At 42.0% G+C, this 15,066-nt stretch overlaps 1 protein-coding gene across 1 annotated transcript in view; it reads left to right on the top strand.

Moving 5' to 3' along the window:
* Nucleotides 1-851: 851 nt before the first annotated feature.
* Nucleotides 852-15,066, top strand: part of LOC104512842 (RCC1 and BTB domain-containing protein 2-like) — a 15,889-nt gene continuing 1,674 nt past the window's right edge. Inside the window, 5 exon segments of the mRNA XM_010155985.1 lie at nucleotides 852-955; nucleotides 4,999-5,189; nucleotides 7,612-7,738; nucleotides 11,233-11,369; nucleotides 11,997-12,127. Coding sequence (XP_010154287.1) covers nucleotides 852-955; nucleotides 4,999-5,189; nucleotides 7,612-7,738; nucleotides 11,233-11,369; nucleotides 11,997-12,127 — 690 coding nt within the window.

Below are 15,066 nucleotides of genomic sequence, written 5' to 3'. Positions count from 1 at the left end.
GAGAAGAATCAACGAATGCTATTTTAAATCTCAGTGCTCATGTGTGCGCACTCAGTCTCAAGAGAAAACAGAGAAAATTGCATGTATCTGTTCCACTGCAGCACCTCTTGAATCCCTCTCATACTTCCTTATCCTCATTGCAAAGATACTGATTGTTTTAGTTCATATGAGATTCATAAAGATTGTTTTAGTTCATATGAGCTGAAGACTTTGGGCAGCCTATATCCTCTTTAGCTCCATCGCCCCAAGCATCTCAGTTTAGACCTAAGTAGTTATTGACTGTTTGCAGTAGAACATATGTCACTGAAATTATCAGAGCTCAGGATTTTCCCTTTTTCTTATGTTCAGCATCAAGCTGTTAATGGCCCACTCCAGCTGTTGTGCATAGCTTCCAGTTTATATTTGGTTTAATGTGTTTTCTCTTAGAGAATTTTTGAATGAAGATTAGCTCTTTGAAAAGGGTAAGGATTCATGCTGAATTTGCTGTGTGCTGGGAAACAGCCTTATAAATCACTTACTACCTACTCTTTGTATTAAAATATTGTAGTCTTACATAATCTAACTCTTAAAGAGCAACATGAATATGGAGGTTTAGAATTTTAGATGAGCATGCAGATGTATTTTAAACAGAAGCAGCATCTAAAATTTGTGGTGCAGAAAAAAACATACAGGTGTGTGTATGAATATATGTATATATGTGTGTGTATCTACGTATAAAATACAGATCGTAAGGTGTGGGGACAGGAAGTACTGGAGAAAATTATTATTGTAACTCTGAAGTAGTTATGTTGCTTTCAAAAGAAGTAGGGAGTAGGAAGGAGTTAAAATCCCTGTCTCTGTTTTTAAGGTCTATGTCTGGGGTTATAATGGCAACGGCCAGCTTGGACTGGGCAGCAGCGGCAATCAGCCAACACCGTGCCGAATAGCAGCTTTGCAAGGCATTCGTGTACAGCGGGTATGTGTGTGATGCTCCGTGTCAGACCCTTCAGGAACACCTGCAAATATGCTAAGGCATATTCTCCCGTTAGAACAGATAATCTTTTATCTCTGTTTAGAGTGCCATTTATCAGAATAAAAACACGTATCTTAAAACGGACCTCTGTCAGTAACGGAGAAACTGTGACGCTGTGGAATTCAGTGGGAATTTTGACATGACTTCAGTGAGGTCAGGATTGTACTGAAATAGGACTAGAGCATTAGAAATGTTTGGACTTTTTTTTTATTTTCTGTGAAAATTAAATAAAACACGCTTATTTTAGTAAATCACAGAATCATTTAGGTTGGAGAAGACCTTTAAGATCATCAAGTCCACCACTAAACCATGTCCCGAAGCACCTCATCCACATGTCTTTAAATCCCTCCAGGGATGATGACTCCACCACCTCCCTGGGCAGCCCGTTCCAGTGCCTGACAACGCTTTCAGTGAAGAAATTTTTCTAACATCCAATCTAAACCTCCACAGGCACAACTTGAGGCCATTTCCTCTTGTCCTGTCGCTTGTCACTTGGGAGAAGAGCCCAACACCTGCCTCTCTGCACATTCCTTTCAGGTGGCTCTAGAGAGCAATCAGGTCTCCCCTGAGCCATCTCTTCTCCAGGCTAAACAACTCCAGGTCCCTCAGTTGCCTCTCATGAGACTTGTGCTCCAGACCTTTCACCAGCTCCATTGCCCTGTTTTTTTAAAGTAAACTCATTTAATTACATAGTTTTATATACAGCATTCTAGGATATATACAGTAGCTTAGCTGGTAACAACTGGTGTTGGAGAATAATGTAATTAAGTGAATATTGTTTTCCACTGTATTTATTCTCCTGTTTAGAGTATGAGTCCTCCAGTAAGTTTGACTTAGATACTATTTCCATCCACTTAATTTGCCTGATATTGATTAATACCAAGTGGTAGACCTCCAGTCAGTAAATTACTTAAGGATTTATTACATGGAAAGCACACCACATGCTTCATAGATGTCAGTGTACATGCACTTAGAGTATATCTGCTTTGCAGATGATATAAAGATAACTGAGCTAGATCTGAACAGTGTAAATCAGTTATTGATAGCCATCTAGCTGTAATAGGTTATGTGAACTCATGCAAGACTGTGGCTGGTAGTTTTGCCACTGTGTATCTGCATGTGGGGCATGTGCTGCATATGGAGGGGGACTTTAATGGGTTTAAACTGAAAGATTGAGTATCAGAAAGAAATTCTTCCCAGAGAGGGTGGTGAGGCCCTGGAACAGGTTGCCCAGAGAAGGGGTGGATGCCCCATCCCTGGGAGTGTTCAAGGCCAGGCTGGATGAGGCTTTGAGCAACCTGGTCTAGTGGAAGGTGTCCCTGCCCATGGCAGGGGGGTTGGAACTAGATGGTCTTTAAGGTCCCTTCCAACCCAAACCACTCTGTGGTTCTGTGATACATAGATTACAAAGTGGATATTCAAAGCAACCTTCTGCGGGGTGCCTGAGGAGGCAGCTCTGCAGGGCTCAGTGCATTTCCACAAGAGGGTCTGAGCTGACATGGTTGTGTGCTGCCATCAAGATGCACACTTCATCTCTTCCCTCTCTTTCCTGACTGCGTGCTCCTGTTGCTTACCTTGTGTGGGCACTGGTAGTCCTCAGGCCCACCCGCGAAGAGTTTCCTTCCAGTGATGTAAGTTGTCTCAGCAGAGGGTTTGGTGGGCACAGGGAGGGGGCAGCCTTGTGTGCCTGGCAGTCGGGGAGGAGAGGAGCAGACCTTGCCTGTTTGTAGTGGTTAGCTGTTCATGTTGGAGCAGTTGTCCAAAGAACAAGGTCAGTGCAAGACTTGATCTGCCTTTTTCTGCATACTGTTCGTAGTTGTCATACAGCTTTCCTTTTGTCTCAATTTCTAGCTATTCTTTTGCTGTACTCTTGGGATTATCTGGCAGGGTTCCTCACTGGTAGACCGTTTACCTCTCAGTCACCTCATCTACTTAGCTTCCCTTTTTAATAAACTTACCTGTATTTGTAATTTTTGTTATTTTTACACTGGTATAGATTCAGTAACATGTATAGCATGTCTGTATATCTGTCTGTATCAACTTAATGTAACATAAAAATGAGATATTTTTCTTTTTATTATTTCTTATAGGTTGCCTGTGGCTATGCACATACATTAGTGCTGACAGATGAAGGTCAGATTTATGCCTGGGGAGCCAATTCATATGGCCAGTTAGGTACTGGGAATAAAAGTAACCAGTCTTACCCTACAACAGTTATTGTGGATAAGGACAGGTAATACCTACAGTCTAGCAGTCAGACATCACTTGGCATACTCTCAGAAAAGCTATGGAAAATCATGGCATTTTAAATCTATTTTTGGGAAGAAATAGCCTATAATTTTTTGCAGTGGTTCTTCTGCTAAATCTGAACAGATTGAAAATTTGTCTGATATACAAAATCAGTGCATTAAAGTTTGATTTTCACTGAAAGTGCTTGAATCTGCCCCCAAACCATCCTTGTGAAAGAGAAGCTGAATGTTCTGAGCCTGAATGTGCTATTTTCTGCTTTGGCTCACACTATACTTTTTAGGCCTTAATTGCAGTTTTTCTTCCCTGGCGTAGTGTCATTGTTTGAAGTCAACGATAAAAGCTCTGTGGTCTCCGAATACAAACTGTGTTTTAATATGCTACTTCTGACAAGAAGTACCCAAGAAAATGTGAAGAGTGGACATCTGCAATTGGTGTTATTTCTGCTATTAAATCTGGCTCCAAGAGAGAAAGGGAGGAGTTCTTTCTTGGTGTTATTGCCTGAAAATTAAGCTTAGATTTTTGCAAGTTAAAATATTTTCCTGTAAGGCCTTGATGGGTAGTGGGGCAGTTATTTCTGCTGCTCATGTAAAGCCATTTATACGTGTGGCTAGAAATTTGAATCTATTCTTTCCTACTGAGGTCCTGATTTTGGTCTCCTGTTGTGAAAAACAAGTGAGATGTACCTCTTAAACCTGTGTCTGTGTATATTATTGTAAGGAAGAGAAAACTCTAGCGATGCGGCTTGGCCTGGTGTTGAACGCTGCTGTTTGTGCTGTTGCTTAAAATGTAACTGAATTTTTTTTCCAGACACTTTGTCTGCAGTTAAAATGTTACTATATTTTAATACAAATGTTAATGTTGTAGGCTGCCTTTCCCTTTTGTTGGCCAGAACATGCATTCGTAGTGTCAGTGCAACAGTTACCTCACTAAAGGTGCAAACTTTCTATGTACAGCTTTAAACATATTGTTTCCCAGGCAGCTGTGAAGTCAAGTAAACAAGCAGTAGTTTAGACTGCAGAAAGGTGGATTGTGTAATATTGTACACAGTGGGAGTTTTGAAATCCTAAATCAACTTTAGCACTAGTGAGATAGCCTAGCATAGCTAAAACGCACTTAGAAACAGCCGTTAGTGCTGTTGGTTTTTAATTTTCAAAATGAAAGTCTGTTAAACATAAGTAATAATAATTGTATGAGTAATGAGACTTTGGTATTTTAATTAAAAGAAGTAAGTTTAAATTGCTGGTTTATGACCGTTACCTATAAGCAAGCAGGGAAAAGGAGTTTTTATGCTTTTTTAAAATGTGTTTTGAAACGCCTCCTCATTTCTCTCTTCATCTTCTCCAAGTGCACCTTCTCTACAGCTTAATGCAGCCACTCACCTTGCTGCCCCGCAGCACCGAGGACAGTCAGGGACTTGAAACTCCTCATGGCTTGCTCCGAGGGGGTCGGTAGAACACGTGCTGCAGCAGATGCACTGCTCTGCTGCAGGTGTCTCCTCACTCCCAAGATGCTTTTTCACTGAGAAACTTCCCGAGTGCACACTATTTGAAGAAACATTGATAGCCCTGTTGGTTTCGCTGCGTATGACAGGAAAACATTCTTGCCACTGGAAGTGCATGCGTGCTTACAAATAACATTTTACACCAGAGAGAGACAGGAGGTAGCGAGCTGCTTCACTGCGTTTATCTTCTTAGGAGGGTGACTTGCTTTTTTCCTTTGTTTGCCTGTTAATTCAGAGTTATAGAGATCGCAGCCTGCCACTCCGCTCACACGTCAGCTGCCAAGACCCAGAGCGGCCAGGTGTACATGTGGGGCCAGTGCCGTGGGCAGTCGGTGATCCTCCCCCACCTCACTCACTTTGCCTGCACTGACGACGTCTTTGCTTGCTTCGCCACCCCTGCCGTCATGTGGCGTCTCCTGTCAGTAGGTGCGCTTAAATATTTCTTGTTTTGACATTTTCTAAATAGAATCATTAGCACATAAAACAGCTGCATGTGTTTGAAGCCTAAACTTAGTTGATTGCAAAAATTTATACTGGGAAGCGTAATCATGTATTACATATGTGTAAATGGTAATATGGAATGGTAAAAAAATTGCTAAGGCCTGATGGCAGAGCTAAATGATTGTCTGTTTTATTGATGTGATTTATTTCTGTGGGGAAATGCCTTGGGTTTGGGGAGGAGTTTTTTTTTGTGTAACCACTGAATGTTACTGTACAGTGGCCAAGGCTGGAGAAGCTGAGTTTAAATTTGGAGACTTGAGGGAGCCATGCAGAACATTAGGAGCTCTGAAGCTTTCTTTGATGTTCCCCAGGTAGACTTCTAGGAATGAGGGAGCCAAATTCCCATTTTCAGAACTGGCCACAGGCACTCACATGATTATGACCTGGGCTTCTGAAAAGCCAGGTTTGCTGGATCTCAAATATGTGATTAACGTTAAGTTCTGTCATGTTGGCCTTGACTAGAAAGAGTTAAACATACAGCATTGTCTAACAGAGAGCTACAAATTCAGTTCCATACTGGTCGCTAATAAAGTTACTGGCTTGGCTGATGTGATCAAAGATGAGACTCTTGGGGTTGTCTGTAGGTGTCACCTGGGAGCTTAAGCTGAAAGCTGAAATCCTGGAATGTAGTTTCAACTGTACTGTGTCCATCATGCTTCCATTCCACTTCTGTACCGCCTTTGTAATTGCATTTCTGCTGCTGTATGCTTTTGTCTGACAGCTGTAGAGCGCTCTTTGCTCCCGGGGTGCCTTCTGGATGCCAAGGTGAAGAAATTCCGTTAACATACTTGTATTTCAGCTTTGAAAGATTGGAGGATTAAATGGAGAATCCTGCTGTCAGGAAACTGCTTTGCCAAAATTCATTTTCTAGGGCACAGTCCAAAGACCCCATTTGCTCTAGGTTGGGGCAGTTGTGCTTTCTAGGGTGGCTTGCTCAGAACTGTAAGATGTATGCTTAGTTGCAGTGGAAATTTTTAATATTCCTAATATTTTCCTACTACTAATTAGATGTAAATTGTGTTGCTGCCCTAAAATCCCAGGCAATGGGGTAGTTCAGTCCATGTAAACGTGTTTGTCAGTTGGAAATTCTACATAAAAGTATCTGTAGTATGTTCAATTTTTTTCTTCCATAAGAACTGGTTATTTTATGAAGGAAACGGGGTATTATTAGTATATGTAGCTTAACCATGAACTCAGCTATAATGTATCTTCTTAGGCACATTAGCAGGGTTCTGGGGCTCCATTTCTTCTTGCCCAGTTAAAACGCTATTTTGCGCTATCAGGGTTTCCATCTGCTTTTTCTCTTGCCTTTTTTCCTCAGTTTAGTGCAGAGTATTGAGGAATTTTTCAGGGGCGTTTGGAGGAAGGCAAGAAGCAAAACCTGTGTCTTCCCTTATTTCGCTCCTCTCAGCTGCTTGAGTGAGACTAACACTGCCTGTTAGAGTTTTTCACTGCTCCTCTCTGCCCATTCACCTTTACGTATCTTCTTTTTCAAATGCTGGTTTAGGTCAGAAGTGCTGGTTTAGGTCAGCTACAAGAGTTCTAAGTGGGATTATATATGATCATTCAGGTAGTTATCACCTTTATGCTGAAGACTTCCAAGTAACCATTTTCTTTATAAGCATATTGCTTAATATTCAGATATTTACTCCTTTTAACACTTCATGGTTAAGACTATAGTCGTAACTATTTCCCAACACATCTGTTATCCCCCCCTTCACTGTCACTGTGAACAAACCCCCAGCCTCCTTGCGCTGCTTCACACCTTGGGAATCATTGTTGACTAAAATGTGTATTCGGGTAGTCTGAGCTGGGTTCCTTGTAATGACACTGGATGAAGGATGCTGGCTATCAGGCCCTCATCATGTCTCCTGGATTCCTTTTAGTTAGGTGACAGCGTAGTGGCTTCGGATGTGCCTTTTTGCACGCTCTAGGAGCTGAGGTCTAGGTCTCTCCATCGTGTCCCACCTTGGCGAGTTGCCAGAACTGACTCACTGTTGTTTGTGTCCTGATCCAAGTGTGGTGAGAATCATCGGGCAGCTGCATCCTGGGATCTGAACATCTGCTGAACTAGGTGCCGGGGACATCTACCACGCTGACAGCCCTTCTCTGTTTGTTGTATTCCGGTGCTTCCACACCCCGGCATTCCCAGTCATTCAGTTCTAACATTTCATAGAACCGTGGAATGGTTCGGGTTGGAAGGGACCTTAAAGACCATCATCTTTACTAGCCATAAAGAGATGCTGTATCTATTAAGAATGTTAATTGCTGACAGATACGCATGATGTTGCCATGAGAGATACTTGTATTACTTGCCACTTACTACTAATTGCTGTTTTTATTCTAGAGCCTGACGACCATCTAACAGTAGCCCAGTCACTAAAGAAGGAATTTGACAACCCTGAAACTGCAGACCTGAAGTTTCTAGTGGATGGAAAATACATCCATGTTCATAAAGTTCTTCTCAAAATTAGGTAAGGCACAGACTGGGTAGTTTAATATAAACTGACCTGTATAGCGTAGTCCACCCTGCTGAGTAATTACTACTGCTCAAAATTCTTGATTTATGCTTACAAACTCCCTTCTCCCTCAGCCAGGCGATTCACCTGCTATTCCTCATTGTTACTCTCTCTGCCTTATTTCCTCGATGCTTGGAATTGCCATATATGCTGCTTACTACCAGCCCTTTTGTCATTTTCCTCCATTTGAAGTGTGTCCTCCTTCCTGCCACCTGAACAGCCTTGACCCTGATTTCTAATAGCCTCTTTCTGCTGAGGAAAAGGCTTGCTTCTTTTACCTGCCTTCCCAGTACTGTGAATCAGTTTTTCCTCTTTTCTGTGCTGGGCTTCCTCCACGGGGATGATTTGAGGGGTTTGTGTTTACTCTTGCCTTGATCTCTTTCCTTCCACAGGACCCTTCAGTTGTTTCAGCAACTTCTGTAGATGCTCTTCAGATTTTTCTTGTTGTGCCAGATTTCTTAACCTACTTGTTTTAAACCTTCCTATGAGTGAATTTGAATTTTAAGCTGACTTCTCTTTCTCTTCTTACAGCTTTTGCAAGTTAACATCACATTACAGTGAGATTTGGCATATGCAGATCTGTAATGACATTGTAATTAACATGTGGACATTAGTTTGTTATTGCTGACATGGTTTCTGCTAGGATATTCTTGAGACACCACTTTAGCTCTCTTCTCTCCTGCCAACTGCTTCTGCTCCATCCTTTTCATGGTTACAATAGTTTCCCTCTTTGCTATTTTCTTTCTCAAAATGTTTGGCTATCTCATCCTGCTTTTTACCACCTTCATCTTCCCACTTTTGCTTCTGAGTCCTGTTAGTGATTTCTTGTATGGTACTGCATAAAATTCAACTTCCTTGTTAATTCTTGCCTGCCCCTTTCTTTTGGTCTTTTCTGCTCTCCTCTTACTACCCCAATTACCTGTATTACTCTTTTCTTCCCTTTACGGTTTTCATTACTTGTGCATTACACTCGTGCCTACAGTCCGTCCTCTTTTTTTGGGATACTACATCTTCCTCAGACACCACTTCAGATCTTGTGTATCCCCAAAATGTTTCTGAGGTTCTTTTTCCTGATAATCAGACTGTGTGTTAACTTTTCCTTATGTCTTTCCCCTTGCTCTACTTTTCTCGGATTATGAGAAGGAAACGTGTCAAATTCTAAAATGGATATAAATGTGTGGCGTTATCAAAATAATAAGCAAGAACAATAAAGCATCAGGCACAATCTGTAGCATTAATATTTTCTTTAAGCCTTGAAGTCTCATGATGCCAGTGGATCAGAGGCTATTTAACATGGTAATTTGCAGCATTCAGCCTGTTCCAGAGTGTTGTCATGAATGTGGTGCTGGTAAAAGTTCCCTTTCATTATCCAGTCGTTTCTTTACTACTTCTGAAGGCTTTTTTCCATCTTGTTCTATGCCTGCTGTCGAACCGGCTCATGTTGGTGGTTATTAGCTTGCGAGGGTGGTGGAATGGCAGGGCAGCGCCGAGCTCAGCGAGAGGCTGGCCAAGCAACACACGGCCTGCAGGAAGAGATACGTATGAGTGTGTGGGAGAGATCTGTCTGCTCTGCATTTAGCCAGCCAAAATTAGGTGTCTGGTCTGTCTCCGCTGACAGATAGCGGGAGAGAGGCACTCCAAAGGATGAGTCACTCCAAGGTACTTTGCAGGCTGAAGGATGGGTACCAGCTAGTTTTTATTTATTGACTTCTTTTTAAGGGAGCAGTATGCACCACCTACTCTCTGACTTTTGACTTCCGTGTGGCGCCACTGGGCCAAACATTCCCAGGGTCTTTTCCATAGCTGGATGGATAGCAAGGTCACCACCACTTAACATGAGAGTCCGGGAAACAAAGCAATGGGGTCAGTCTGCCTCTTCCAATGCCATAGTGTGGTACAAGATGTGGCAGAAGCTACATAATAACTTTTTAATCCTTTATGAATTTGACTTGGTGTTTATATATTTTATTTAAAAAAAAATAGTAAGAGAAAAAAAAAACCAGTAAAATGAAATGTGAAAACGTAAATCAAGTGATAAAATAAATAATCCTTTTTCATTTTTATCTCAGTGATGCTGTCCTTATGATGCAGACTTGTCCCAGCATCGTTAAAAGGAAACAAACCCACTTTTTACATAAAGGTTTTAGGAAAAGAAAAGCAAATTCCAGTGTGGGAGTCTTAGAAAGTAAGTAGTGTAGTATGAGAGAGTCCAATTAAATTGTGGCTGTTACAGGAAAAGTTACCTGAGGTGGTGGTGATCATTTCCGTCAGCCAGAATTTTGAAAACAAGACAAATGTTAAAGGATGTTTTTTAAGGAGGGGTAGGTTACAGTGTAAGTTATTGTGACCTCTAAGTTGCAGAATACAGCTGTCAAAGGTAATGCTTGCAGTCCTTGTTTGTATCTTCTCTGTCACAGTATTCAGACTTACAAGAAAAAGGTGATAAAAGATCTGTGTGGGAGTGTCTTTAAATATTTTAATCCTTGATTATAATGATTAAATCCAACGCTGAATTGTCTATGGACTCTGACACCAGAATAAATGTTATCTAAAATTTTAATAGAATCATAGAATGGTTTGGGTTGGAAGGGACCTTAAAGCCCATCTAGTTCCAACCCCCCTGCCATAGGCAGGGACACCTTCCACTAGACCAGGTTGCTCAAAGCCTCATCCAGCCTGGCCTTGAACACTTCCAGGGATGGGGCATCCACAGCTTCTCTGGGCAACCTGTTCCAGTGCCTCACCACCCTCTCTGGGAAGAACTTCTTCCTGATATCTAATCTAAACCTCCCCACTTTCAATTTAAACCCGTTACCCCTTGTCCTGTCACTACAGGCCCTTGTAAAAAGTCCCCCCCAGCTTCCTTGTAGCCCCTTCAGGCACTGGAAGGTGCTATAAGGCCTCCCCGGAGCCTTCTCTTCTCCCGGCTGAACAAGCCCAACTCTCTCAGCCTGTCCCCATAGCAGAGGTGCTCCAGCCCTCTGAGCATCTTCGTGGCCTCCTCTGGACTCGCTCCAAGTGGTCAATATCCTTCTGATGTTGAGGGCTCCACAGCTGGATGCAGCACTCCAGGTGGGGTCTCACAAGAGCAGAGTAGAGGGGCAGAATCCCCACCCTCGACCTGCTGGCCACACTTTCATGGTTAATATATAACTTATTTAGGAAAATTACATCGAAAACACATGGACCATCCTTAAAGACACTGTAAGTAGAAATAGAGCCTGCTAGAAAATATTAATAACAGAAATAAAGAGAAATTCTGAATTATATATATTAGGCTTATAAGCCTTTATAAGGCTTAAAGAAATGAATATGTTCTAACCAAGAAATCATGTTGCTTGTTTGTGTATTTAGTCTGTTGTGACTATTTTTTTTAACCAACTTCTTGCTGCAACTCATCTTTCAAGCTTAACTCTTTACAGCATACAGTCTTTGTCCATGTTTTGTAGGTGTGAACATTTTCGTTCCATACTGAATAATGATGATGAAATCATAGAAATGAGTGAATTTTCTTACCCTGTTTACCGAGCCTTCCTGGAATACCTGTACACAGACGACATCAGGCTCCCTCCTGAAGATGCAATAGGTATTTGCCATGAATGGAAAAACGGTACCTCTTAGGTTACTGTTCCTGAAGAGTTCAGTTTGTGTGTCATAACGGGGTGAGGAAAGCAGGGCTCGTTAATTGTAGTGTTACTAGCACTTAAGTCCTGAATTTGCCAGGTGTTGGGAAGAAGGGATGCGGCAGCAGGGAACGTGCCCAGGGAGAATGAGCGGTGGGGATGCAGTGAGATCAAAGATGCAAAATGTTAAAAAAGAACTATTTGTTTCTCATATTTATAACTTGGGGATTTTTTTCCTTAAAAAGGCAGTAATGCCATCCAAAAAAATCTTTGTTGGAGTAGCTGGGGCGATTTGATCATGAATGAAAAGGGAGCTGGTCCCCACATGAATTTAAGAGGGGATCTCCACTAATTGATGCCTGGAGTGAGATGCAATACCATGAACAAGATGACAGAACACTTGCATGGTATGAAAGGGTCCCTTTTTGATATGTCACTGTGGACCTTTAAAAGTGCACGCATCACCTAGGGAAAAAACCAGAACAAGTCTTTGATTAATTCAGCCTAAATCAATAGGTTAATTGATTAATTTGAAAAGAAATTCCTATCTTTTTGCAGCAGGATAGTTAAAGCTGTATGAATTTTCACAGGACTGCTAGATTTGGCAACACTGTATAGAGAAAACAGACTGAAAAAGCTTTGCCAGCAAACGATCAAACAAGGCATTTGTGAAGAGAATGCCATTGCTCTTCTTTCCGCCGCTGTCAAGTACGAAGCTCAGGTAAGGACAACTTCTCTTCAGGCAAACGGTTGTTTTCTGAGAAATTAAACTGGTTAAGATAAACATAACTGAGGCGTGATTACTGCAATTTCCTTTGCTGGTTTCCCAGACGTTAGATTTTCCCCTTTTTAAGCTATAAAAAAACGCAGCTACTAGTGTTTTCTTCCTGGCCTTTTGGCTTGCACCTGTGAGTCAGGATTCTTAATCCGCTTCCCGTGTCCTGTCATCTGGCACTGCACGGCGTAGCATGCAAACCTCTCACTGCTGTTCACTTCTCCACCTTTGGGTTTTGCATTGCCTGTTCACCTCCTGAGTTCTCCCCTTTGTCTGCTGGTGGCTGGTACGGTCATTCCGGCACCGCCTTTTACAGGCAGCGGGAGAATTCACCTGTAAAGTCCCTTCCTATTTACACTTGTGCTTATATCAGAAATCCATTTTTTACCATGTTGTTTACAACGAATCATGCTGACATACAACAAATTACCTATTGTTATTCCTCTCCCCACATCCTGTCCTCTTGTCTGCCCTTGGCTCTGGAATGTTTCACTACCACTCAAGCTCTTATCAGCAGTACTGCAACTGCTTTTTTTGTAAACAGACAAATGCTTTCAAAGGCGTTTATTTTCTCACCTTGTTAGGCTACACTGACTGTGGAAATAGTGATGCGGTGGCTTTTATTATTCAAGGAGTCTGCGTATATATTTTAGACTTGGTGGCTGTTGTTATAACCGAGCGTCTTAGTTGAGAAGCCCTGGTCTTTCTGTTCAAGACCTCTTTTGCTTAACAGGAATAAAATTGCTGTAGCCAAACAGAAGATTACATATTACAAAAGCCAAAATATGTAGCTGGTAACAATGTGGGGTTTTTTTAAATCCTTGTCTTGTTGCTTTTGCCTGGCTGTGAAATGCAGGATGAAGTTTTAAAGGGGGAGGGGCTAAAAGTGTAAGATGATGGATTGATAAACAGTTCCGGGTATAGGGAGCAAGTAGAAAGCAGGGCCTGAAACAAAAAGAGAGTTAAAAATGTTGCAGCAGGCCGTGCTGTATGCAGGCAGCATCCTAGATGAGATGGATTTGCGTAGGAGTTGCAAAGAGGAGGCCGGATGTTTTTGTCAGTCAAAAGAGGGGATGATGACATCAGATGGGTGGGTAATAAGATTATCGGCTCCCGGTCACAAAGCAGTTGTATCCACGGTGTCAGTAAGGGAAGGTAGGAACAGCTGAAGCAAAGAGGAGTTGTGCTTGCCATGAGTTGTGGTGGTAGAAACCCAGCGTATCAGGACAGGAAGGGAGGAGCCAATGGTTAGATTCTCCTAACAGCAGAAGTTTTCATGAAAAGTTCACTCTGGATTTTCTCCTCTCACAAGCTTTCCAAGAGTTTTAAACGTCTCCAAAGTACCTTTAGTTGACCTGTGTCAGGTGACGTAGTTAAAGGTACATTTGGGTGTATTGTGAAGCAGTAAAACTAGCCTGGACAAAGTACTAGAGTTTGTGGTGGCGGAAGCACAATAAAAGGGATTGGCCTGATGACTAAATATATATGTTACCCTCTTCTTCCGTCTGTGATTTAGTGTTTTCCACTTATACCTCGTATTCTTTCAAAACACCTAATATTTTAACACCACCATCAGGTGATGAAGTGGTTCAACTGCCCTGGGTGCAGCATGTGACAAACTCAGGAGTGCATTGTCACCCTCCTCCCTCCCTCCTTCCCTCCCTCCCTCTCCAGCTCAGAAAGGGATACAGTAGAACTGCTTCAGAGAAGTGCAGCAAAGACTTCTGTATCAAAGGCGTGGGATAACGAGGTAATCGTTACCCTACTAATGAAGTAAACGGGGATCTTTTAGAATACTACATGAATATAGTCAAAATTGGTTTGAGAACCACGTGCGGTGTATCAGCACTTCAGTAGAAAACTGTCCAACGAAGGATTATGAGAGAGGTCTCATATTTTCAAAGTTTGAAATGAGAGAAATTAATTCTGTGGCTGGGGTTTTTTTGTCATTAAATGTAGAACACTTCAAGAAAAAGATTATAGTGCTGTGTCATCTGCCATTAACTTATCAAATTAACTGATGACTGATTTGGCTACTGTATGCATCTGTTAGGACTGAAAATGCTTGAAAATATTTTGTCCTTTCCTCAGAAAATAGTTTCCTCTACAAATGATTTTAAAGCTTATTTGATTTTAAAGCATATTTCTAATATACACTGTAGGAAATATTAATCATCTTCCATATAACACAATTAAAAGCTGGTATTTCTTGAAACTGCAAAATCAGTGACCAGGATTCTGTGGTACCTGTGCTGCTCTTCATAGATCAGTGGCCAGAAAAGGTGACGGCTCTTCTTTGTATTTCATGGAACAGTTTGCACACTGACTGCAAAGCCACCCCGCTTCTGGCAGTGACATTTCTTAAGCTGGCAGTGTCTTTGATCTTCTAAACTTTTAATTTTTCCTATATTTTTTTTTAATTTCTTCTTCTATTCTCATTCCTTTTCTTGCTTTTCCAGCACTTTTTGAGAGATAAAATTTACTTTTGTGCATTGTTTCTACCTTACTTCTTTTTAAATAATATTTGAAGCTGCATGGCCTCTCACAGATTCACAGAGTGGTAGGGGTTGGAAAGGACCTCTAGAGATCATCTAGTCCAACCCCCTGCCAGAGCAGGATCCCCTAGAGTAGATCACACAGGAACAAGTCCAGCAGCTTTGGAAAGTCTCCAGGGAAGGAGACCCCACCACCTCTCTGAGCAGCCTGTTCAGTGCTCTGTCACCCTCACAGGGAAGAAGTGTTTCCTCATGGCCAGGTTGAACCTTCTGTTCTCCAGTTTATGGCCATTGCCCCCAGTCCTGTCACTGGACACCACTGAGAGGAGCCTGGCCCCACCTTCCTGACACCCACCCTTTAGATACTGATAAGCATTGATAAGATCCCCC

The sequence above is a fragment of the Eurypyga helias genome, unplaced genomic scaffold (assembly GCF_000690775.1).
Source record: "Eurypyga helias isolate BGI_N326 unplaced genomic scaffold, ASM69077v1 scaffold48827, whole genome shotgun sequence".
In the NCBI taxonomy this organism is placed as follows: domain Eukaryota; kingdom Metazoa; phylum Chordata; class Aves; order Eurypygiformes; family Eurypygidae; genus Eurypyga; species Eurypyga helias.
Note: the sequence above shows the minus strand (reverse complement) of the source record. Positions and strands in the feature narration are given on the sequence as shown.